Below are 26,555 nucleotides of genomic sequence, written 5' to 3'. Positions count from 1 at the left end.
AATCTACAAATAATTCCAATAAATAAGGTTATACTCGGAAAAATATAAGTTGTGGGAAATTTGCTTTTAAAAGAAGAAAAAAGGCAGTCAACTTTCCTATACAGAAAAGGATGTTTTGGGGAATCCCCTGGTGGTCCAGTGGTTAGGACTCGGCGCTTTCACTGCCATGGCCAGGTTCGATCCCTGGCTGGGGAACTAAGATCCCACAAGCCGTGCGACACGGCCAAAATTTTTAAAAATTTTTTGATTTAAAAAAATAAAAGGAAAAGGCTATTTTTATCCAGCTTAAGCCAAGGTAAAGGAAATCTCTTAATGATTTCAGATAGCCCTGAATGCCTATAAATGGGCACAATGTTGAGTTCCATCTACCTATACAATTGTTAAAACAGTTGATTTGGGGCTTCCCTGGTGGCGCAGTGGTTAAGAATCCGCCTGCCAATGCAGGGGGACACGGGTTTGAGCCCTGTGCTCCGCAACTACTGAGCCTGCGCTCTAGAGCCTGCAAGCCACAACTACTGAGCCCATGTGCCACAATTACTGAAGCCCACGCGCCTAGAGCCCGCGCACCACAACGAAGAGCAGCCCCCGCTCGCCACAACTAGAGAAAGCCCGTGCACAGCAACGAAGACCCAATGCAGCCAAAGGTAAATAAATAAATAAATAAACAGTTGATTTGACTTCCAACTAAATTTTAAAAATTCCCTGAGGGGGAAAATAAAGCTAAAATAGTAAGTGACACAGACCTATAGCTACTTAAGTGCTAGCAATTCTTGGAAAAGACAGAGAAAAGAAAAGGGAAGCCCATTTTTGCTCAGGGGAAACTATAAATGTTATGCCAGCAGCCAAGCTCATAAATAAAGTCAGGCACTTGAGAGATTTGCACAGGGCCCATATAATTTATTTTGGTAGGATGACCCTGGATGTGCAGGCTTAAAAGAACATGCGCTGTTGAACAAGAGGACAGTCTCAGGATTTATTTCAACACCACCTTAAAATAACCTCAACCAAAAATACCACTTTCAACAAGCATAAATAAGAGAAAAAGAGGAAGAAAGAGATGAAGAGGAAAATAAATGAAGACCAGATGCTGGGCCCACTGTGACTCAAAGAATAAACCTATAGAACAACCTATTAAAGATAGCTGGCTTCAAAACAATAGTCATTTTGAAAACTAAATAATATTGGGAGAATAAGACCTAACTAGGAAGCAAGAAAGAAGGCAAAGGCTTATTTTATGATGATGATTTTCCTCTAAAAAATGTTTCTAAAATTCTAAAACGCTTCTGAAGTTGACATATTTTTGACAAAGGCACCGCTAGCAAAGGACTAAACCGTCTACTTGTATAGCTCTTTGGAAACTATGGGAAACCAGTTTTCCAAGGGCAAATGGTGCCAAATGGAACTCACTGCTGGTCCAAGGAGAGGAGACAGCCTGGGCACAGAGAGAACCGAGTGGTATACCCCCCTGCCCCTCCCACCGTCTCCTGGCAAGTATCGGTGCCAGAGGGCGAAGGGGTACAGCCTGTCCACGCGGGCAAGGCCAGTTTCCAGCCCATTTACACGTTCCCATGCCTCACCCCGGGCTCTGAGCCCCCAAGGACAAACTCTATAATCGGCACCACATTTTCCCCTTTCTCATCTTACAGGACACCCCTTGGGACCCCATCATTCCCATTCTGGGAAATGAGTTTACAGCAGAATGCCGTGCAGACACAAAGATGTGGAAGCCTCTTCAGAGGCCCAATTAAAAACACTGCACAACTGCCCTGTCACAAAGAGCTCTGAGGTCCTCAGGGGCATGAGGACACCACTCACCCAGCACAGCATGTCCCCTCCAGCCTGATACCCAAGACCTGCCTCCTCAACACTGCCTCCCTTTGACCATTCCAGTCCACAGAGGTCATCCTCTCTGTGGACTGGGAATTGCTGTGGCACTTCTGGTCATTACTATTTGAATTGCTGTGGCACTTCTGGTCATTACCATTTATTTCCCATTTATTCTACACTGCCTTATTACATGCTATTTTTTTTTCTTTTTTGCTGTACGCGGGCCTCTCACCCTTGTGGCCTCTCCCGTTGCGGAGCACAGGCTCCGGACGCACAGGCTCAGCGGCCATGGCTCACGGGCCCAGCCGCTCCGTGGCATGTGGGATCTTCCCGGACCGGGGCACGAACCCGCGTCCCCTGAATCGGCAGGCGGACTCTCAACCACTGCGCCACCAGGGAAGCCCTACGTGCTATTTTTACTGAACCATTCTCCCAGAATGCATATTCTCAAGGAAGGTTCTTTTATTTCCAAAATTCCCTGAAACACCATGAACAATGCAGGCCCACACTTACATCAGAACTGTGGGAAGAAGGAAACAGGAGACGCAGTCCTCGGCTTACTGGCAACCTGAAATGATGGACCTTTACAATGATATCAGAGCAACACTGCAATCCCTCAATGAGAGGCTCCTTGAGGACGGACACTGTGTGTTTTTCATCTTTGTGCCCTAATTTTTAGCACACGCACGTGCTAAAATGCTCGTCCAGTGACTGAAAGTGAACAGCACTATGGTAAAAACAAAGTATGTGAGGGCTTATAGGTAGATTCAGGTATGATTAACCAGGAAGGCTCTACTATTGAATTTGAAGTTTCAGACAAGGTAAGTAATATTGAGTGATGGAGGATGTTGCAAGGACAAGAAACAAGAAATAAAGACAAACAAAAATACAAAACACCAAACTTCATCTGCAAAGGTGAAAACTAAAACTAAGTGCCGTGGGACTAAGGTTTTACCTTTTTCTCCATAGCTGGGGTACAGGATGCAGCTACGGTTGAACAAGCAGTCTTCAAAAGCTGCTGTGAACGCAAACCAGCAGGTAAAAACAAAAGCTGCACCATTAAACTAGATTAGAGATATTTTAAAAAACCAAAAAACTAGTCTTCACGCTGGGAAGACGTTACCCAGGTAGTGTAGAAGCTGACAAGTTTCAAGAAACTTTAGGTCATTTTGGTTTAGGTCATAAACTCTTTATGTGATTGCTGTGATTATACAGCTCTTTGTAACATTCTTTATTTGAAAAGTTGAGACTGTGCAAGACGCCATGTCTTGCCAGTTTCTGGGTACACTGCAGAACTAAATTTGGAGTTACTAGGCAAGATTCTTTTTCGTGCTGTCATTTGTAATGTTTTGCAAGAATCCTTGGGGTTAAAGTTTTGGTTACAACGTTGCTTCACTTTTTAGAGCCTGACAGTCCTTGCAAAACGAAAATCTGTGAACTTGGTACTGAGTCCAGGTATAACATTTTTTTTGGAAGCCATATTTATATTTTCTTGTAAAGTACTTTTTTTTTTTCTTGTAAAGTACTTTTGAATTAATAAAATGTTAGCATAAATGTGAGAGCACCGAACCCTAACCACTAGAGCGCCAGGGAACACTAGCTTAACTGTGCTAAAAAATAAGACAGATGTTAACTAGACTTACTGTGATCATTTTACAATGTATACAGACACTGAATCACTATGTTGTATACCTGAAACTACTAATAGTGCTATAGGTCTCTTACTCCTCAATTAAAAATTTTTTCAAAAAAAAAAAAAAAAGAAGAAGAAGAAGAAAGAAGGCTGTTGAAAGATAGTGAAGCTTGGACGCAGTCACATTAAACCATCTCCTTGATTCATTCATTCAAGGAATCTTCACCGTGCACCTTTACTCTGTGCCTGGCACAGAGTGTTCTGGACGCTGCGGCTACAGCGGTGGACAAGACAAAGTCACTGCCCACAGGGAGCCTGCATTGTTTGGGGGGGGGGGAACAGACAATGACAAACAAGCAAGCAAAGCAAACAGACAAACATATATGCACGCCAGAAGGTGCTAGGGAGGAAACAGAAGCAAGATAAGCAGTTGGGTGGGGAGGGCATCAGCATGTCCAGGGACTTCCTCTCCTATAAAATGACTGGACATTTCAGTAGAGACCAAAGGAAGTGAGAGAGCTGGCCACAAGGAAATCTGGGAAAACAGCATTCCGGTCAAAAGGAACCATTGCAAGACCTTGAGCAGGAAGATCTTTGAATAATTCAAGGGGCTACAGGGAGGTGGGACGTCTCGACCCGAGTTGGTGTAGAGTGGGGACAAGTTGCCACAGGCAGCTGGGGCCATCCGTCAGGCCTTCCGAGAGGATGCTAGGACACTGCCTTTCACTCTGAGGGGGCTGAGAAGCCCACACTGGAAGGTTTACAGGGGAAGAAAGGTAGCAGGATTTGGCAGATAAACCTTGTAAGTGGACGATTTCCCAAGGTCTTGACTCACAGTGATTATATCTATATTGCAATATTGGAATATTTTTTGTTTGCTTGATTCTTCCCTACAATGTAAGTTCCATTAGAGGTTCCACTAGGGAGCCTGTCTTGTTCACCACTGGATGGATCTCCAAGGCCTAAAACAGCACTGGCCTACAGAAAGCACTCAAGGAAGAGCTGTTGAAGGTCCAAGTGAAAGAATACATGTATGAATACGGTCTTTGAATCGATCCACTTAGCTCAAGAAGGCGGAACCCCTTCGGTAAACCACCACTACTCACGCAGGCTGAGCAGCTCACTTCCATGTGGAAGTCAACTCCAACTTGAACATTCGAAATAATCTGTGCTTTGCTACATGCCCTGAGGAATGAAACTTTCTTTCAGAGCTTGGCAGTAAATTTCTTTCTCCCGGAATCTGTGATTAAACAGTGTTTTAATACACGAAAAAGAGGAGAAAACTATACACACAATTTTTATAAAGTTGTCACAGCCTGACACAAAACGTTAAGTGGGGTTATTTTTAAACTATTTTAAATGGCTGAGGGAGGAAGGGTTGGATCTATGTCCTGGGAAGTACTTAAACTCCCAAAGGCTTCAACTAGCTGTCCACTAGCTGTCCACCAGGGGAAAGGGCACCAGAAGAAAATAGTTTACACTGTTCCTGGCCTAAGAAATATGGTACAAAATGAGCTTCTCGGCCTCCCTCTGAGTGCAACAGAAGAATACAAAACGGAACCATCACACAGGACAGAGTCACGGAACCCTGGGTGTGTGGTCAAGAGGTTTAATTTCATGCATACTTCACAGCTTGTCCCGTTCAGAATGGAAAAGCCAATAAAAATAAACTTTCAATAAGGATAAGAAAATACATGCACATCTGTTCTGTGCAAACAAGCATTCCAGACACCGTGTGCCTGTGGAGATATGACAGAAGTGATAACTAAACCAAACCAGTCAATAATGTGAGTTCCAGTGAGAAATGCTGAAGTTCATGAATAAATAAATAAATGTCCAAAGTGGACATATGTAGGAGGTTACACATTTACGTCTTGCTCATTCCTCACAAGCATTCAAATATTTCAAGGTATATAATGACTTAATGGTATCCCTTTGGAAAGCTTTAATGCAGACACCAATGTTACCATGTTACTTTCATCCACTCAAAGAAAAAAAAAAAAAAGAAAATCAGACTTTTCTCAGTTTCTTCCCCACACGCCCCCTCCAGAAAGACTCTCCCTCTGGAATCCTGGATGAAGTCACTGAGGCTTCTTCTCCAGGGAACGGAGGCCACGACAGAGGCTTCCTGAGCAAAACTTGACACCTTACCTAAAATTCATGCGGTTGACGAAATTAACGTTTTTATAAAAGAAAAATATGCTCTCAAGTATGTGTGTGAACTAGAGTTGGGCGACAGGAAGGGACTCTTTGTAGAGTGCCTTCAGAGGAAATACTAGTCAACCCCGCTGTAAAGTGAGGAAGTGGACGAGTAAATCAAATGAAATGTTTGGATAAAGAAAAAAACTTTTATTCTCAAATTTCATAGAAGTTCTTCCAGCATTCAAACCTGTGACCATCTCCTTTTGCAATGATGATGATAATAAAATTAAGAAAAGCAGCTAAAGTTTACTAAATGCCACATTATTAAGTGTTTTAAACGTATTCTCTCATTTAGTCTCCTAATGAGTTACAGATGAGAAAATCAAGGCTCTGGGAGATCTCAAGTGACTCACTCAAGACCATACACGTTGCTACAGTAATCAAGATTGTGTGGTACTAATTAAGGATACATATGGAGATCAAAGGAATAGAACTCAGAGGCCAGTAAGAAACCCAGGCATCTACGGTCCGTGCAACTACAGATAGTGAATTAATTTTCCACAAGGTTGTGGAGATAATTAAAGGGTATAAGATAAGTCCTTCAATAAAGGATGCTGGGACAACTGGAATCCCATACGCAAAAGAGTGAATGTAGACCGCTATCTCATACCATATACAAAAATTAACTCAAAATGGATCAAAGACCTTCACAGTGAAAATCTTTGTGATCTTGGATTGGGCGATGGTTTCTTAGATATAGCACCTAATGTACAAGCAACCAAAGAAAAAAATAGATAAATTGGACTTCATCACAGTTAAAAACTTTTGTGCTTCTAAGAACAACAAGAAAATGAAAAACAGACCCACAGAATGGAAGCAAATATGTGCAAGTCATATATCTGAGAAAGATCTGGTATTCAGAATATACAAAGACTTACAACTCAACAATAAAAATATAGATGGCACGTATGCTTTTTTTTTTTTTTTGGCCACACAGCACCAGGCATGCAGGGTCTTAGCTCCCCAGCCAGGGACTGAACCCATGCCCCCTGCAGTGGAAGTGTGGAGTCTTAACCACTGGACCATGAAGGAGGTCCCTTACAGATGTGGCACAATTAAAAATGAACAAAGACCTATAATATAACACAGAAGAAAATCTTGATGATCATGGGTTTGGCGATGACTTTTTAAATACAACAGCAAAGGCGTGATCTACAAAAGAAAGAACTGATTAGCTAGACTTAATTAAAATTAAAAACTTCTGCTTTGCAAAACAGTCCAAAAAATGAAAAGACAAGCCACAGATTGGGAGAAAACATTTGCAAAAGACATTTCTGATAAAAACAACTCCATTAAAAAATGAGCCAAAGACCCTTAACAGACACCTCACCAAAAACATACAGATGGCAAGATAAGCATATGCTCTATATCATGTGTCATCAGGGAAATGCAAATTAAAACAACGAGTTACCACTACACACTGACAAGGACAGCCAAAATCCAAACACTGACAACACCAAATGCTGACAAGGATGTGAAGCAACTGGAACTCTCTCATTCATTGCTGGTGGGAGTACAAAATGGTACAGTCACTTTGGAAGTAAGCTTGGCAGCTTCTTACAAAACTAAATACATGCTTAGTATGTAATCCAGCAACTACTTTATTTGGGATTTATTCAAAGGAGCTGAAAACCTGTACACAAGTGTCTATAACAGCTTTATTCCTAATTGCCAGAACCTGGAAGCAACTAAGATGTCCTTCAGTAAGTGAGTGAATAAACTCTGATACATCCACACAACAGCATATTATTCAGCACTAAAGAGAAATGAGCTATCAAGCCATGAAAAGATATGGAGGAAACTTCAATGCATATTATAAGTGAAAGAGCCAATCTGAAAAGGCTACATAATGTATGATTTCAACCATATGACATTCTGAAAAAGATAAAATTATGGAGACACAAAAATAACAGAGGTTGCCAAGGGTTGGGAAGGGAGGGATGGATAGGTGGGACACAGAGGATTTTTAGGGCAGTGAAGCTACTCTGGATGATACTACATTGAGGGATACATGTCATTATAAATCTGTGCAAACCCATAGAGTGTACAACACCAAGACTGAACCCTAATAACCTATGGGCTTTGGATGATAGTGATGTATCAATGTAAGTTTATCAATTATAACAAATGGACCACTCTGGTGAGGGATACTGATTACGGGGGAGGCTATGCATGGGGGGGGATTGGGTATATGAAAAATCTCTGTACTTTCTGCTCAATATTGCTGTGAACCTAAAACTGCACCAAAAAAAAAAAAAAAAAGTATTTAAAAAAGGAAAGAATTTGAATAGATATTGCTCCAAGGAAGATACACAAATAGCCAATAAGCGCATAAAAAGATGCTCAACCTCATTAGCCATCAAGGAAATGCAAATCAAACAACAATATGAGACCATTTCACAGCCACTAGGATAGTTATAATCAAAAAGACAGACAATAACAAGTGCTGGTGAGAATGCAAAGAAATGGAACCCTCACACAATGCTGTTGGGACTATAAAATGGTGCAGCCTCTCTGGAAAACAGTCTCAAAAGATTAAACATATAGTTAGCATGTGACCCAATAATTCTAGTCCTAGGTATATACCAAAGAGAACTGAAAACATACACCAAAAACTTGTATATAAGTGTTCATAGCAGCATTATTCATAATAAACAAAAAGTGGAAACAACCCAAATATTTATCAACTGATGCATGGATAAATAAATGTGGGTGAATATACACAATGGAATATTACTCAGCAATAAAAAGGAATGACATAACTGATACAGGCTACAATATGGATGAATCTTGACAATGTTATGCTAAGTGAAAGAAGCCAGTCATAATGGACTATATACACTATAACATTCCATTTATGTACAATGTCCAGAATAGGCAAATCTGTAGAAAGAAAAAGTACATTCGTGTTTGCAGGAGTGTGGGGAGAGAGAAACTGGAATTGATGGGTATGAAGCTGGGTATTCATAATGGGTATGAAGTTTCTCTTGGGGGTGATGAAAATGTTCTGAAATTAGACAGACAGTAACGATGGTTACACAACACTGTGAATATAACAAAAACTACTGAACTGTACGCTTTAAAAGTGTGACTTTTATGGTCACACTTTTGCTTGGTGTTTTTTTTTTTATTGTGGCAAAATACATATAACATAAAATTTACCATTTTAAGTACAAAGTGTTGTGTAACCACCACCGTTATCCCCAAACGTTTTCATCACTTGAGATGGAAACTTTACATCTATTAAGCAATAACTTTCATTTTCCCTTACCCTAGCCCCTGTTAACCTTTATTCTTCCTCTGTCTCTAAGAAGTTGCTCATTCTAGATATCTCACAGAAGTGGAAACACCCAATATTTGAAGCTTTTTGTCTGACTTATTTCACTCAGCAAAATGTCTCAAGGGTTCATGCGTGCTGTGGCATATATTAGAACTTTGTTCCTTTTAATGGCTACATAATATTCCATTATATGTATATACCACATTTTGTTTATCCATTCTTCTATTGCTGGACACTTGGATTGTTTCCATTCTTTGTCTATTGTGAGTAATGCAGTTATGAACACAGGAATACAAGTATCTGTTTGTGTCCCCATTTTTAATACTTTGGGGCATGTATCTAGGAGAATTGCTATATCATACAGTAATTCTATGTTTAAGTTTTTGAGGGACTGCCAAACTGTTTTCCATAGCAGCTGCACCATTTAACATTCCCACCAGCCACATCCGAGAGTTCCAATTTCTCTACATCCTTGCCAACTCTTGTGTTGTTTTTTTTTTTTCTTTTTTTTGCGGTACGCGGGCCTCTCACTGTTGTGGCCTCTCCCGTTGTGGAGCACAGGCTCCAGACGCGCAGGCCCAGAGGCCACGGCTCACAGGCCCAGCCGCTCCGTGGCACGTGGGATCCCCCCGGACCAGGGCACGAACCCGCGTCCCCTGCATCGGCAGGCGGATTCTCAACCACTGCGCCACCAGGGAAGCCCTCCAGAGTGGTTTTGATTTGCATTTCCCTAATAGCTAGTGACGTTGGACATCTTTTCATATGCTTTCATTTGTATATCTTCTTCGGAGAAATGTCTACTCAAGTCCTTTGCCCACTTTTTAATTGAGCTCCTTGATTTTTTTGTTATTGTTGAGTTATAAGTGTATTAGTTTGCTTTCTGAAAACAGATGAAACCAGAGAAAGCAAAGCAGAATCTTTCATATTACAAAGGAACAATCTAGCATAGCTTTAAATATTATACTCCTCTCATGCTGGGAAATGTATTTGTTTACTGTCCATCTTGATAAATGATAGGCGAAGGTGGAAAAGAACAAAAATTAAACTACTGGGAGTAAATATATTATTTATGTACAAGATAGAAAATTCAATATTCAACTGAAAATAATTCAGTGTTAATTACTCCTTAAAAACAATGGGATCCATAGGAAACTCTGACCTAACATACAAGCATATGGCTTATGAGAAAATTTTCCACGATATGTCTTTATTGACTGAATGTATTTACATCAGACTATTTTCAAAAGGATTTGAGACCTTTATAAAGTGATAAAAAAGAAAAAAGAAAACGGTCCTATTAAAAAAGGATGCCACTCTTGTATTGCCATTCTGTAGTTCCTTAAGGGGGTTCCCTGATCCTATTAAGGAAATCGCTTGTATGTCTAACAGGCATCTCAAACTCAGTGTGTCCAAAACTGAGGCCCGGGTTCCCTCTCACCTCACTTCCCATCTTCCCCTCCTGTAGCTGTTCCTGTCTCAGCAACCCACCCCTCCAGGGCGGAGGCAAACAACCTCGGCGCTGTTCTTAACTCCTCTTTTTCTCTCCCCTCATCCGTACTCGGTCAGTAAATCCTTAGCACTCTACTTGTAAATATATTGTTTACCTCCACTTCCACTGCTACCCACCACCCCCTCTTTCCAGCTTTGCCTACCCTCCTACCTCCACCCAGTTTCTTTTTGCCCAAGAGCCTGCTAAATGTCAGTCGAGCTCGGATCCCTCCTGGGGATCTCCCCACAGCCAGAGTGAAAGTCCGCACGGTCTCCGTCCCCGCTCCCCTCAAAGCTCACTGCCCACAACTGCCCCATCCCTGCCCCTCACCCACCCTGTCTTCCTGCTCCTCCTTGAAGACTCCAAGCACACTCCTACTTCCATACCCTCTGCTGTCCTTAGGTGAGCGGATGCCATGCTCCCTCACTTCTAGGTCTCTGCTCAAATGCCATTTTATCAGGAAGGCTGTATTATCAGCGTATATCAGGTAACCACCCTAAGTCACTCCCACCAACATCCCTCTCCTTGAATTTTACTATTTTTCTTCAAAGAATTTTCTCCATCACACACACACACACACACACACACACACACACACACACACACACACACACACACACACTGTATATCCGCTAATTAGAAAGCCACCTGGCAGCTACCTGCTTTTACACAGTATAGAATGAATAGGGATTCTTAAGGTCTATGACACACCATGTGTTCTGTACCCACACCCAACTCGCACCCGAACAACCAGACTTCAACTAAACGCTTGCTGAACCTACTAGAGGTGAGGATTTCAAGAAATGCAGGTGGTTTTGAGGAATGCTTAAAGGACTCCTGCTTAACCACAACTTGGAAGACTAAAGAAAATGTAACTGCCGCCGTTACACGCTTACACGCTAGTGGCGTGTTTCACTGTAACGAACTTATCAGCCTTGCTTTTGAAGTGAGACAGTGTATTTGATGACTACACAGACCACCTCCCCAATAGTGTCAAATATTGGGCAACGGAAGAGACTTTAACAATTGGGCAATAATCTGTCTTAAATCAAAACAAAATGCTGACCTTGGTTCTTTCGAGAAAACCAAACTGCAATAATAAGAAAAAACAAGGGGCGTGGTTAATCATCCAGAGGCAGCCTCAAGGCGAGAACGTGAGCAGGGCTGCGGAAGGCCTCGCCCTGGGAGTGCAAAGCCGGACGGGAGTGAGGGCCCGACCGCACGCTCTCCCGCCCTCAAAATCCGAACACAAGATGGCGTAGCTGCTGAGAAAACAAACCTTGCGGCTCTACTGTCGGGTTCTGCAACCTCACTTTGCCCCTTTTAAGTTATTTCACCTCCATTTCCTCATTTGTAAAATGGGGATAATACTAATACTTACATCTAATAGAGTTATTTCAAGGACTAATGAATTGAGTGCCTAGCACACAGCAAGTGCTACTGAAGGATTTTCTTTCACCAGTACTATGATTATATTGCTACAGTTACGAACAGCCACCCAAAGTATATTCAATCTCACCACGAAGCAAAGCTATAGTATATAGATTAATGAGAAACCACACTTCACGTATCATTCTCATAAGCATAAAGGAAAAAAGTTCCTCTGCTACACTGCTAAAGCAGACACAACTCTAGAGGAAAATCTAGCAGAAGATATCAACAATCTTTAAGATCTATATAGAAATGGAACCTAAAATCACACTTTAGAAATTTAATCTGAGGCAACAGAGAGCTCTGCCCAACAATTTAAATTCACTGATGTTTATCCCAGTTACTTGTTCTAGTGACAAAATGGAAGCAAATTAAATATCAAATATTAAGTGATAATAAACTTGGTGAAAAGCTGTAAAATGTCTGCAATTTCAGTCTGCTTGCAACCGAACAAGTTAGGCTGCCGCGGTTTCCTGGTTGCTGAGGGAAAATTGCACAAGACTCTGGGGTCAGAAACAAAGGACTTCATGACTCTGCACACCAGGAAGCAGCAGCTCCACGTCGGCGTCAGGTGCCTGCACCCCCCCCTCCGCACCTCCCCAGTCTGAGGGGAGACAGCAGCCCAGTGCGTGCCGCACTCAGGGCAGCTCTGTGTCCCAGATGAGGAAACTCAGAGCTCAGAGCATCATACACGCCAATCTTCTAAGAGGGCTGCTAGCAGCCCTGACCAACCTTTGGCCCTGAGGAAAATGTTGTCTTTATTACCCGGACAGCAAACAAATCTGCCCTTTGCCCAAGGGAGAAACTATTTCTCTCTTCCAAGGCTGTTGACTATAAAATCACCCTTGAAAAGATAATTTCAGAACAAAAGAACAGAAATGTTCTTTTATGTTAATGTTAATGTTCTTTTATGTTAATTCTCCCACGGAGAATTAACCGCCTCCCAACACTAAATAACTTATAATGCATCCACACAATGGGAGACCATGTAGTTACAACAAATCACTTTTCAGAAGAATGTTTAATAAGGTGAAAAAAATATTTATGGTATACTATGACATACAAAACACAGACTCTCACCCCCCCAAATTACACACACACACACACACACACACACACACACAGGCAAAGAGAGACAGAAGGAGAAAGAGAGAGGCAAAACAAATATAATTTTGTTTTATAACATTTTTTCATTTTTATATAAAGAAAAGGGCTCACTGCATACAAAGTTAACAGCAGTTCTTGGGTATTGAGATTATGCATGGCTTTTATTTTCTTTCTGCTTTTTTGAACTAAATTTTCTGTCATGTATTACCTTTTTAATCAGAAAAAAGGGCTTTTAAAAAAATATACATGGATATGACATCAAAAACACAAGTGACAAAAGAAAAACTGGGTAAGGCGGACTTCATCAAATTTAAAAACTTCTGTGTTTCAAAGGACACCATGAAGACAGTGAAAAAAAAAACCTGACAGAACAGGAGAAGGCATTTGCAAGTCATATATCTGATTAGGGACTTATATCCATAATATATGAAGAACTTTTGCAATTCGATAATTAAAAAAGACAAATAACCCAATTAAAAAATGAACAAAGGATCTGAATAGAGAGCTCCCCAAAGAAAATATACAAATGGTCATTAAGCATATGAAAAGATGCTCAACATAATTAGTCATTAGGGAAGTGCATACCAAAACCATGACCAATACCACTTCACACCCACTAGGCAGGGATACGAAAAAACTGGAACCTTCGGGCTTCCCTGGTGGCGCAGTGGTTGAGAGTCCGCCTGTCATGCAGGGGACACGGGTTCGAGCCCCGGTCCGGGAAGATCCCACATGCCATGGAGCGGCTGGGCCCGTGAGCCATGGCCGCTGAGCCTGTGCGTCCGGAGCCTGTGCTCCGCAGCCGGAGAGGCCACAACAGTGAGAGGCCCGCGTACCACAAAAAAAAAAAAAAAAGAGTATCCTCCAGATGGAACAGCAGTGCAGAGGTCCTGAGGCAGAAAAGAACCTGTCACATGTGAGAAACCCACGAAGGCTAGTTGTGATCAGAGGGTGGTGAGTAAGAAGACGACTGTCACAGAATGAGGCTGAGAAGTAAACATGGGTCCGTCCAGGCAGGCCACTCTGGGGATTCTCACTCTATATCCTGGGTACAAAGGGAAGTCACCCAAGAATTTCAGCAGGGAAGTAACATGACCAATTTGTGCCATAAAAGCATCACCCAGGGCTTCCCTGGTGGCGCAGTGGTTGGGAGTCCGCCTGCCGATGCAGGGGACGCGGGTTCGTGCCCCGGTCCGGGAAGATCCCACGTGCCGCGAAGCGGCTGGGCCCGTGAGCCGTGGCCGCTTGGCCTGCGCGTCCGGAGCCTGCGCTCCGCAGCGGGAGAGGCCACAACAGTGAGAGGCCCGTATACCAGGAAAAAAAAAAAAAAAAAAAAGCATCACCCAGGCTCCCTCTGTGGAGGAGGGATTGGAGAAAAGCAAAGAGGAACGAGTTAGGAGGCTGTGAAAGTAACGGCTCAGACCAGAGCTGGGGGTGGAAAGGAACAAAAGGCATTTTCAAGGTCTATTTGGAGTTTCGGAGGTCATCACGTATTCTGTTTTACAACTCAAATTTACATGTGTGGGAAAAAAATGTCTCCCAGCAAGACCGAAGCATAAACAGCAGAGATTACTTCACCAGGCTCCTAGACACATGAGCACCTATCCCATACTAACCCAAACCCTACAAAACACTTCAAGTTACTTCTAAAAGCCCTGATGGCTTTATATATAACTAAGTAAAACTTGAACCCAAATTATCCCTAAGCTTCTTGCAGGGTTTTTTCTTACCAGCAAGTTTTCAGAGTGGCAGAGAAAACCAGACAGAGAAGTAGAAACAAAAAGTTCACTGTGATGCAATACAGGTAATGCGTGGTGTCCTAACTTAAACCCAATTGCAAACTAGCTCCTCCTTGGAACTTTTTTTTTTTTTTCTTATACAGGAACCATTCCGGGAGAGAAACACCCTGCTTAGTATACGCTCTGTTAAAGGCTTCTGTTAAACACACACACACACACACACACACACACACACACACAGAGCAAGAAAGATGTGCAAAGCATCCAGATTATTCATGGGTATCTGGCTCCTTACACTGCACTGGAGAGACTGAAGCAGAACACAGAGGCTGTGATGGATATCGCACAGCTTACAAAGAGTAAATGAATGACTTCATTGTAACAGGAAAACAACTATACATTATACATGCATTTCCTTTCCTCTTCAAATAATCCCCTGCCAGCCACATGGTAAATACACTCTAAACTTGAGTGTATAGGGCTTCCCTGGTGGCGCAGTGGTTGAGAGTCCGCCTGCCGATGCAGGGGACGCGGGTTTGTGCCCCGGTCCGGGAGGATCCCACATGCCGCGGAGCAGCTGGGCTCGTGAGCCGTGGCCACTGAGCCTGCGCGTCCGGAGCCTGTGCTCCGCAACGGCAGAGGCCACAACAGCGAGAGACCCGCGTACCACACACACACACACACACACACACACACACAAATTTTACAACACAAGCTCTGTAAGTAGTACGGTCCCTTTTCCTTTATACTGTGAAAATTAGTATTGCACTTAAAAATGTAAAATGAAATTGTTTAAAATATCCAATCACTATGTTGTGTAACAAGAACTAACACAGTGATGTAGGGCAATTACACCTCAAAACAAATAAACTCATGCAAAGAGAGACCCAATTTGTGGTTACCAGGGGGGCAGGCTTAAGGAAGGTGGTCAAAAGGTACAAACTTCCAGTTATAAGATAAATAAGTACTAGCGATGGAATGTATAACATGATAAATATAATTTACACTGCTGTATGTTATACATGAAAGTTAAGATAATAAATTCTAAGAGTTCCCATCACAAGAAAAAATGTTTTTCTATTTCTTTAATTTTCTATCTAAATGATGATGGATGGTCATTAATTTATTGTGGCAATCATTTTATGAAGCATGTAAGTCAAATCATTATGCTGTACACCTGAAACTTATCCAGTGCTGCATGTCGATTCTATCTCAATAAAACTGGAAGCAAAAAATAAAGATAAATAAAAATTTTTTAATTGTTTTAAAAATGTAAAATAAAATGATATTGTTTAACCTCAATGAATCATGTCATGTCATCATGTCTATCTTTATCGCTATTAAGGCTTTCAGCATCTTTGAGGTAGCAATGATTTATTACAATATATCATATTGACACAACTGCCTGACCGCATCTCCAATGCTCCTGGTCCTCCTTGCGTGTTGAGACTCAGCTCTTCTAAGAAGCCTTCCCTCACCCTTTATGGTAGAGCTGATCCTCCATCCACTACCCTCTCTGCACACTGTCCCTTGCACACATCTCTCTCCAGATATACAACCACCTCCGTTCCAGACCAGGAGCTCCCTGGTCTGGAGCTTCACAGAGCTCACACAGGAGCTTCTCACAGGCAAGGTTCTCCAATGCTTGTGGAATGAAATGAATGAATAAATGGATTGGATCCCCCCCCCCCAACCTCTGTAGTTTTTAATTTTCTTCCACCTGCATTATCCTAAATGTTCATGACTCTCAACTCAATGAAATTTCAGACAATTATCCATTTCCCCCCATTTCTTTCTGTTTCCTGATAGAAGATTTACGGTACAGGGTGTTTATGAAAACGGGTTTTAAGAACAAGTGAGAATATTGCCTGATGTTCAGGTTTGCACACATGGCTTTGTAGAGAATGAGTTTGAATAAGGATGAGAAAAGGCCTTTACTCCCCAAATGCATATTCCATAGGAAGAAAAGCACTCAGTGTCATGTCACCCTATCACTACTGACATTCACATCAGACATCACTTTTATCAAGAGCCCCCTTCATCATGACAAAGAAAGGATGCCCCTGGCACAGTTGAGTTCATGAGTTAAATTCCCCATTCCAGAATAAATTATTTAGCACCACTTAAACCCTGAAAGCTCTGAGCCACCTATCTTGCGGTTTATGGCACTCTCCTCTAAGTTTACAATTTCCCGATTGTGAAGCAACAATTTAATTCCATAGTGCAAAATCAATACAACCTAACTTTACTGTAGGAACTCACATTATGTGGCAAACTAAAAGATTTTATTCCTCCACTGACATAAGACAATTGTAAAGCTGCCTTTATAAAGAGGCACTTAAGAACCATTCCAGGATTTAGGAATGAATTTTTCTTACTGGACTCACTTCACAGCAATGGCCCCATGAGATGAAAACGATCCCTGGGGCCTTCTAAGTTCCGCCCACTCAAGCCCAGCTTTGACTTCACTGTCAGGACCTAGATTTTGAACAGGAGATCATCCTGGAAACGCAAGGCGCTGGAGTGGTAGTAACAAGAGACAGTCAATAGGTTCCTGAGATAGGTTTTGTCCCTAGTTCAGGGTTTTCATCAGGAATGTCGGTCACCTTTTTCGCTCTAAATTTTATTACTAGTACAACCATGAATAGTAAGGTTTGGTACAGGGGTCAACGTTTCCAGTGTTATTTAACTGAAATGATGTGGGACCAGTCGCTTTTGTTGAGTTGGAAAGAGATGGTGTTGTTTAAAACAGACCAGTGGACGAATCTGTAAGCTGCAACCCCCACTGGAAAAGGCTAGAAGATGGAAGGATTGATAGTATTCAGCCTACAGCGAACATTGATCATCTGCTCGGTGCAAGGTCCACTGCAGCTGATAGTCTGAGGACCAAGAAGCAGAAGGGCGAGTTGGGCGGGTCTGAACCCTTAGATTCAACAAGCTTCCCGAGTGCATTCAACGCACCTGCACGTAACTCGTTTCCCTGCACCTGTTATTAGGAAGGCTTGTTTCTCTTTCAACTGCTCAGAGCAGCCAACAGAAAAGAAAAATTTTTTTAAAGCAGCAACCTAGTGCTAGACCAGAAGGGAGCCTATCAGCAGCCCCATTACTCTACAGGCAGTTAGGGTTCCCTCCCGTCCAGCCCTCTGTCCACTGAGCATCCCCAAGGACAAGAGGTTAGATCCAGCAGCAGGCAAGGCTAGGCCTGTGAGGCAGCAAGAGGAAGCCCAGCCTCCCGGCGAAGCGGCAGAGGCTCCGGCGCCGCCTCCTCCCTCCCTCGCTCGCTCGCGGGGCCAGTTCGGTCTGCGCCGGACAGGGAAGCCGGGCCTCCAGCTGGCTCAGCATCCCTCCTCTTGCTCCCGCTCTCCCTCCTCCGCCCGCGCCCGTAGCACCAACCTTAGGCGTGCGGATGTGCTCCATGGCGACCCCGCGTCTGCAGGTCCCGGGCGGGCGACGCCTCACGCACCTGCGCGCGTCTGCAGCGCGGCGGGAGGGACGCGGGGAGGGGGCTTCGCGCCCGGGAGCGGGCGGGCCTCGGGCTTGGCTCCGCCCTCAGGTGCGGCGGCGCCCGCGCGAGTCAGGCGTGCGGGGCCCGGGGCGCCTGCGCGGCCCTGGAGCGCGCGTCTCTGCGCCAATGCCACCTGCACCGCCTGTCGCCGCCCCGCCCCGCCCCTTGCCTGACTGGGGTCGCGGGAGCCGGAGTCGCTCGCTTCCTCTGAAGAAGGGCACCCAGCGTAAGACTGTGGGGTTACTGTTCCCCGAGACATAATGGGGGCCTTGCGTTGGGTGTGGCCTCTTGGAGGAGAGATGGGACTAAACGCTGCTCCGCACCGTCCATGGGCTTCCTTCCAGAGCGTCCCAGGATAGGTGGGACTTCAGGGTGGGGCAGGAAGAAGGCTGCCACAAACACTCCAGACCCAGTGTGGCCTCTTGGGCCCTGTCTGTATATTTCAGCACAGGCGGCAGAGCGTTGGGGATGAAGATGGAAATAGCAACAGTGTTAAGCGCCCGAGAAAATGCTGTTAAGACAGGCATCTCACATCAACTTGTGACTTGACCATTGGAAGAGGCACTTTCCCTTGGCACCGTACTGGATGCTCATTTGACATCTTCACTTAGCTCTAGCTAACTGAACTGGAAGATACAGATAACACAGCATCCATTTTAAAGCATCATTCTTCCGTTTATGATATTAAGAGTACTTGTTGCCACTGTTAGTATTAAGCCATTTGGAAAAGCCAAAGGGAAGAAATGTGCGCCACTCACCCCCGCCTTTTTTTTCTTGCAAACCTGTGTGTAAACATTTACCATAACTAATTATTTCATAAAACTGTTCATAGTTCTTAGAATAATATCTATCCAATTTTTTCCTAGCTCTTACTCATCTCTCTTTTACCTGGATTGTAAATTCTTTGGCTGTAGATATTGGTTTTTTAATCTCTTTTTGTCCAGTTCATGGTAGGCGCATTGCAACCTTCCAAATAAATGGTTATTTAATCAATACAGTATTGCATTTTTTAAATTTCCAGGTCCCCTCTGCATATCTTTTATCATTTCATCCTCCTTCCACTCTAGGAGGCAGTTAGGACAAGTTCAGTAAACTGATGTTTGCATATGGCAAAAGTGACCCAGAATATAATTTCTTGTTACTAAAAACACCAGGAATAGCATCAGGAGCGCTCTTGTTCCAATTCAGTCTCTGACCTCATTCCACTTATTAGGATAAGTTAACATAGAATAAGCTAGAAATAAAATAACAATAGGGAAAGAAATCTCTATAAGTGAACATTTGGGTTTGCCCTAACAGTTCTCTGAGGAATCCTCCTTGACTTGACCCCCAGCCCCGATCGCTATCCAGCTTATTAGATCACAAGCTGTGTTGACCCCAGACAGCCACTCTGCCCCGTCTCACTTTCTCTGCACTGCCTCATGCCCCCATGTTTCACTGCTTCTCTGAACCACCACCCAGTGGGGCAGAAGGGACTGAACTAAGCAGCAAGAACTGCTTGGGCAGTGGAGTGAGAGAAGCTAGAATACATCATTGAAACGGCTGATTATGTTGATCTCAAGTAGGGCAGAAAGTGAAACCAGCCATTCATTCAGTTAAGAATCACTGATATTAATTTACTGTTGGTCATGCACAAGGTACCATGGCAGATGCTGGGAAATGGAAGGGAGACCCAGAGGAGGAGGATACCAAGTTCCATAACAGTGGTATGGATAACACCAAGGAAGTGAAAAGTAGACCAGTAAGATGGCAACAGAGCATGTGGAAATGCCAAAAGTAGCCTCAAGGAGATTGACCCACTTCCTACATTTTCCATGTTAAGTATATGGAAAATAATAGGGGAACTTGGGATCATATACTTAATTCCTAAAGTTTGCTACTGTTGCATTTGTCATGAACCATGGGTCATTTGGATAAACGTTGCACCTCTTGAGTGGTCACAGAGCAGAAATCTCTCCATCTGGCCCCAGAACCAAGAAGTAAGAAAGGTAGAAAAAAATGTGTTCTTCTAACACTACAAAAGTTGCAGAGGGATCCACATCCAGATTTATACTACATCAATATAATTTTCACACTACAGATACACTTTGCCCAGTGGGCTGGAAAATGGCTATTTTTTTTACGCTAGCACTTGTGAGTCCTGGATGGAAAATTCAATAAAACTATTTTCACCATCAAGCAAAATATCAGATGATAAGGTTAAGACCTAGTTACCTGCATATTCATCAAACTACTTCTTCCCTTGACAGCACACAATATAGTTGTCCTCATTTTATCTTTAATGCTCATGTTTCAGTGCTTTTCTACCTCTGTGAAAATGGTAGATATTTAATTCTCCTTTCCTTCACGGGCACACAGGAGACTATGCTTCCGCACTCTATTACTGTTGGGTGGGACCACGGACCAGGGCTGTGGAAAGTGACCTGTGTCATTTTGAAGCCAAAGTTCTGCAAAACCTCTGTGGCCCTCCAGCTTTCTCTTCCCTCGTCTTGTTATTTGGAGATCTTATCTTGAAACTATAGAGAAAATAATGATGATAAATTCACTCTGAGTATATAATGTGACTGTGGCCACAAACTATTCAGCATTAGATTAACATGAAGAGAAAAATAGGCTGTTTCTCCAAGTCATTACTTGGAAGGGAGCTACTCTGAAGTGTCACAGCAGATTCTTTTGAGTGAAAAGAACAGCTTTTTGTAGTGGTGGTCGTTGCATGAAGCCACAGAGAGTTAGAGGTTAAGTTTTGTACCTACCCTCGCCTATCCTGACATTCTAAAGAAGGGACTCTGAGAGTCAAAATAATATACCTTCTGTATCTCTGATCATTTTTCAAGGGGGTCGATAATGCCATTAAAGAGATCTGATGGCACATGTCATCTGCCAAGACCTCAACTTTATTACGTGTTACCAAACTTCTTCTGCAGAACCTCTCCTTAAGAAATTTTTATCACACAGATAGTCTAGTTGCAAATAACATTACTGTACGAATTTTTAAATCCAAACTTGATATCCACTGGGAACTTCCCCAAACGCTGTGATCTTCAGTGGCGTGAGGAGATTTGGATGCTTATCAAACACTTGCAGGACTTTTTCCAGAATTCTTACATTTCTCCTGAGGCAAATAAAACTTCTGATTTGGAGTGAAGCCAAGAACGCTTTCCTCAGGAGGGTAATGTAGCTAATGATTACAAACTCAGTAAAACCCTATTCAGCACTACTGAGCCTCAGCGGTCCATGAGGATATGAGTGGAGGAGAGCACCCACCTCTGTACAAGCCGAGCCTCAGCTAGAAGCAGGCTAGATACCCAATAGGATACGGTTAGAGCTGCATTGGGGGTTCTGCCTAGAAAAAATAACATCCTCACCTCCAGGATTTTTATAAAACCAATGATGCCAAATACCAATGTCTTCTTTGGCCTCGCCCTATACCAGACATAGAGAATAAGCACTCTGGATTGCAGGCAGCTCTGCCCTTTTTCTAGAAACCAAAGGGGCCACACTGGACCAGCATAAAAGGAGCTCTTCCTCTATGAACAGGCGAGGTTTTAAAATAGACTCGCATATGCTGTTCTCCATCCCAGAAGGCATATCACTCAGACACAAGTCTGTCTCCTCAGAGCACTTACTGCTTATTCCCTTCCCAACGCCGTTCCTTCAACCATCATTTTGATGCAGACAATTCCCATGTCAATATTTCTAATCCTGAATTCTCTCCCTACCTCACATAGTAGATTTCCATCCACCTGTTGAGTACCTCCACATGGATGTCCCATCAATGTCACAAACTAGGTAGGACACACAGGCCTATATTCAAGTCACAGCTGCAGCACGTGCTAGCTGTGTGACCTTGAACAAGTTTTTGACCCCTCTCAGCCTCAGGTTTCTTACCTGTAAAATGGAGATAATGATAATATCCGTATTACTTTCTTCTTCTCAAGCTGAGTAGATATCTATATATAGAGAGAGAGATATGTATCTATCTATCTATCTATATATATATATATATGGATGTTTATTACATTATTTCCTGTTTATTTGTATATGCCTGAGGTAGTCCAAAATAAAAAATACTATTGATAGCAAAAAAAATGGGGCATAATTACACCTCCTTCTTAGGATGGATGTGACAATTCAGTGAGATTGAGCATATGTTGTGTGACTAATATTTATTGAGTGTTCTCTGTGAGCCAAGTACTGAGGATAAAGTGTGAACCAAAGCAGTCACAGTCCTGCCCTCAAGGTGCTTCTGTCTAATCATATCAGCTACTATTATTATTATCATTATCTTCTACCTGATACCTAACCTCCTCTTGACGTCATTACTTCTTTTGTTAATCTCAATCACTCAAGTTCAGAACCTTCCAGTTGTTTCTAGCTTGTGTCCCTCACTGGCCCGCGTACCCAGACAGATGCGGATTCCTCATCCACAACTTTTCCTCAGCTGACCCTTCCCCTTCCTTTCTCACTGCCATTGCTCTAAGACCCTCATTGCTTCTTCCTGGCTGGAATATTAGCCTCTGCTGCCAGATCAATCTTCACGAAAAGCAACTCTAATCATCACTCTCCATCTCAGAAACTTTCAGGGGGTTTACAATTGCCTTTTAATTAAGTACCATCTCCTTATTCTGTCATTTAAGGCCCAGTCACATCCTACCTTTCTCTTTCTCTTTTACAAAGTCAGCAAAGTTAAGTCACTGACACTTAGTAGTGCTCAATAAATATTTTTTGAATGTATTACTTAATCAACCAATCACTTTCTATATCCTGCATTTACTTACCTTTATGTCTTTGTTCATACTATTCCTGTGTATCAAATTCCCTAGGTTCATTTCAAGATTCACTTCAACATTCCCTCCAAATGCAGTTCTTCCAAAATAACTCTTGTCTGTTCATTCCAATAAGCAGAGATCGTCATAAGCAGTTTATTTGCATCTGGAAGGGTAATTTTATGCATCTCTGTCACAACTTGTCCACAGGGGACCTTAATCAGTCCCCTGTTCCAAGAACCACGCTGGGTCACTACACTGACAATGTCATGCAGGTCGGATGGAATGAACAGAAAGTTGCAGGGGTCCAAGATGCCCAAGAAAAGCACACGTGTGTCAGAGGATGGGAGATACATTCTGGGGAGATTCAGGGTCCTGCCATCTCAGTGAAGTTTCTAGGCATCCGCAGTGGTGAAATAGCTTCTCCAGCATGAAAGGCAAGTTGCTTTGCTTTGCAGCCCTCTAGCCTATTACTGAGTTGGCCATCAGGCCCACTCTGAGTGGCGCCTTGGGTAAGAAAAGGGTCTCTAGCTGATTTGAGTTGTGGTGGAAACAGATCTATGACAGTGGCTTTTTGACCCCAGCACATCCAAATATGAGGAGGTGATAAGCATTAAATGAGGTCATAAGGGTGGAGCTCTAGTCCAGTAGAACTGGTGCCATTAAAAGAAGAGGAAGAGATCTCTCGTGCGCTCTCTCTCTCTCTCCCTCTCCCTCTCTATCATATGAGGATACGGCAAGAAGGCAGTCATCTGCAAGCCAGGAAAGACAGCTCTCACCAAAAACTGAACCTTGGGGGACCTTGATCTTGGACTCCCCAGCTTCCAGAACTATGAAAAATAAATTTCTGTTGTTCAAGCCACTCAGTCTGTAGTATTTTGTTATGGCAACTCAAGCTGATGAATACAGATGCCTAGAGGGGTTTGCACTGATCCCAACTTGATACAGACATTTAGAACAACATAATTTATGAAAGGCTTCAGAAACTCAGGAATATAAAGGCAATCACATGAATATTAATACCTAAACTCTCAACAGCCCTAAGCCTCCATCTTCATTATATAGAGTCCTCTTCTTCCTGATACTTCCAGAGGAACCAATGTGTACACACAGCCAGTCCTGGTGGCTCTCCCTGCCGCATTGCTAGCCAGGGCAGGATCCTGCTGCAGCAGACACAGTGAGAGCCAAAAGAGGCTGTTGCTCTTGGTGCTGGAAGTCTGCCCTCCTCGATGCCAGGGAAGCTGTAATGCTGCCTCTATCTTCTGATTCAAAACTCCGACTTGCACTCAGTTTGGAGGATTTCTCACATGAAAGATGTTCGGTGTTCCAGAGTATGAGAGTCTTTTCCTTTCTCCAGCATCGCTCCACTCTGGGTCTTCGACAGCTTCACTCAGCGCCAATATTCAACTGAGACTTCGTCCCGTTGTAGTCCGTCACTGCCATTGTCAACACTGCTACTCTGTGGTCATCGACGCCTACGCTGCCGAAAACAGGCTCTTCTCAGTTTGCGAGATTGTGAAGCCGCCATCGCACTCCAGCGTGGGCCGTCTGCCCACAGCAGATATTCTTGCGAAATGAAAGGGAAGACCTTCTTAGGAAGCTCATTTAGGGTTTGTCCAAGGCAGAGCTCCTGGGTTGCCAAGTGTCAGAGTTCACAATCTGTCAACACGTGGACGTTGCCGTTTTCCACCAGGCGCAGAAACGGAATGTTTCTGCGATCAGTCAGAACCTTGGACGCAGAACCACCGCATGCCCTTTCCGACATCAAGCCCTGATGCTAGCACGGACCTTTCATTTTGATTCCGTTTTCAGTCGTGATGAATTTCTCTCTCTTTGGATGGACTTAGGTTTTGTGGGGCAGGTTGGTATCACCACAGGCTCCCTAATTCTTCAGATTTTCGCAAACATCTGGGCAGCATTCAAGTTTTTGTAAATTCAGGATGTTCTTCAGCTCCCGTGAAAATAACAGTATTCCAACGGACCCCTGGGGGACAGAATTCTGCCTAATCCAACAATCTGGAAGCATCTGAGCCCTAGCTCCAGTCCACCCAAGACTCCCTGTCACGTTTTGGTTGGTGAAACGTTAGGAGCAATAAGTGTCAAAAATAAATAGAATTTTGGACTTCCCTGGTGGCACGGTGGTTAAGAATCCACCTGCCAGTGGAGGAGGCAAGGGTTCGAGCCCTGGCCCGGGAAGATCCCACATGCCACGGAGCAACTAAGCCAGCGCACCACACTACTGAGCCCCTGTGCCACAACTACTGAAGCCTGTGCCCCTAGATCCCGTGCTCCGCGACAAGAGAAGCCACCGCAATGAGAAACCCGCGCACCGCAGCAAAGAGTAGCCCCCGCTCGCTGCAACTAGAGAAAGCCCGCGCGCAGCAACGAAGACCCAACGCAGCCAAAAATAAATTAATTAATTAACTTTTAAAATAAATGAATAAACAGAAGTTTAAAATAAAATGTGGCATGGCTGTATATGAAATGCTGTATGAGCTTGAAAGTTTTTTTCCCAAAGGATACTTAATGACATAGAAAGATGCTCATAACAAAATTTTAAGCCAAAAAGCCAGATACTAAACTGTATATACAGTGTGATCTGAGTTGTGTTTCAAAATGTGTGCGTGTGTATATGTGAAAGTCAAGAGAGAAAAAGTAGACGAAAAAAGCACAGGCATAACAATTACATCTGGGTGTAGATTTGTGGGTGATTATAATTTTGTTTTTTTTATATTTTACAAATATTTACATTGCACATTTTAATAATTACAAAGAATACATACTTTAAAAAGGTAATTTCAAATAGAAACAAGTAATAATTAATAATCACATCATAGTGTCAAGAGTCAAAGCAAATATTTTTGTGGAGAAAAAATTTATTTTGTTTTTTTTAAAAAAACTACTGAAGAGTTGAGAGAATTTTAAGTGTATACTTCCTAAAATTTCAGGTCAAAAATAATCTTTCTGAAAAGTAATCATTTTTCAAGGATAAAATCCAGCTTATTTTCCATAAGGAAACAATGAAAACAATATCCCAAGTGTGTAACAATAGCTGGAAAAAGAAAAGAGGAGGGCGCTCCCTCCTGAGTTGTAAGGATTTTGGCAATGCTGTTTTTACAACCAAAAAAAAAACCCAAAGATTTTTCTATGAAATACAATCAAGCTTGGAGGAATGTTCTGTGCTTCAAAGCCAATGTTCTATAAGAAATTACTTAACTGACTTTAACTTTTAGTAAAAACTCTGAGATGTATCTTCGGTGTTTGGGTCATACGTAATTAATAAAACCTTATCTTAAATCCCCTTCTTTTTAAAATTTAGATGCAGATGCTAAGTATTGGCAAAATACGTATGAACGTAGATCTCATAGCCAGGACAATCTGAGACTCTTAATAAACAGATGTAAAAGTTGTTCTTGGGTTACATTGGGGTTTCTTGTGGAGATAATGAGTAATTTTGAATGCTGGCTCTGCAAGGGAATTTTTCCATCTCTTCTTTGGCAGAGAGAATATTTTTGTAAACAAAATCAGTGAACAAGATTTGTGCAAGATGGCGAACTAAACAAGGATTTGATCTGG

The 26,555-nt window shown here is 42.9% G+C and overlaps 1 protein-coding gene across 3 annotated transcripts in view; it reads right to left on the bottom strand.

Annotated features, from left to right (window-relative positions):
- MTMR7 (myotubularin related protein 7) overlaps positions 1-18,341 on the bottom strand; it is a 92,870-nt gene extending 74,529 nt beyond the window's left edge. Inside the window, exon 1 of one of the 3 annotated variants that reach the window (XM_059049421.2) lies at positions 18,102-18,341. In XM_059049421.2, the coding sequence (XP_058905404.1) occupies positions 18,102-18,125 (24 nt within the window). In that variant the 5' untranslated portion in view covers positions 18,126-18,341. The remainder of the gene's footprint in view (positions 1-18,101) is intronic. The other 2 variants (XM_067022729.1, XM_067022731.1) reach the window with 2 other exon arrangements.
- Positions 18,342-26,555: the final 8,214 nt, after the last annotated feature.

The sequence above is a fragment of the Kogia breviceps genome, chromosome 20, assembly GCF_026419965.1.
Source record: "Kogia breviceps isolate mKogBre1 chromosome 20, mKogBre1 haplotype 1, whole genome shotgun sequence".
In the NCBI taxonomy this organism is placed as follows: domain Eukaryota; kingdom Metazoa; phylum Chordata; class Mammalia; order Artiodactyla; family Physeteridae; genus Kogia; species Kogia breviceps.
This window is presented reverse-complemented; position numbering and strand designations above follow the sequence as displayed.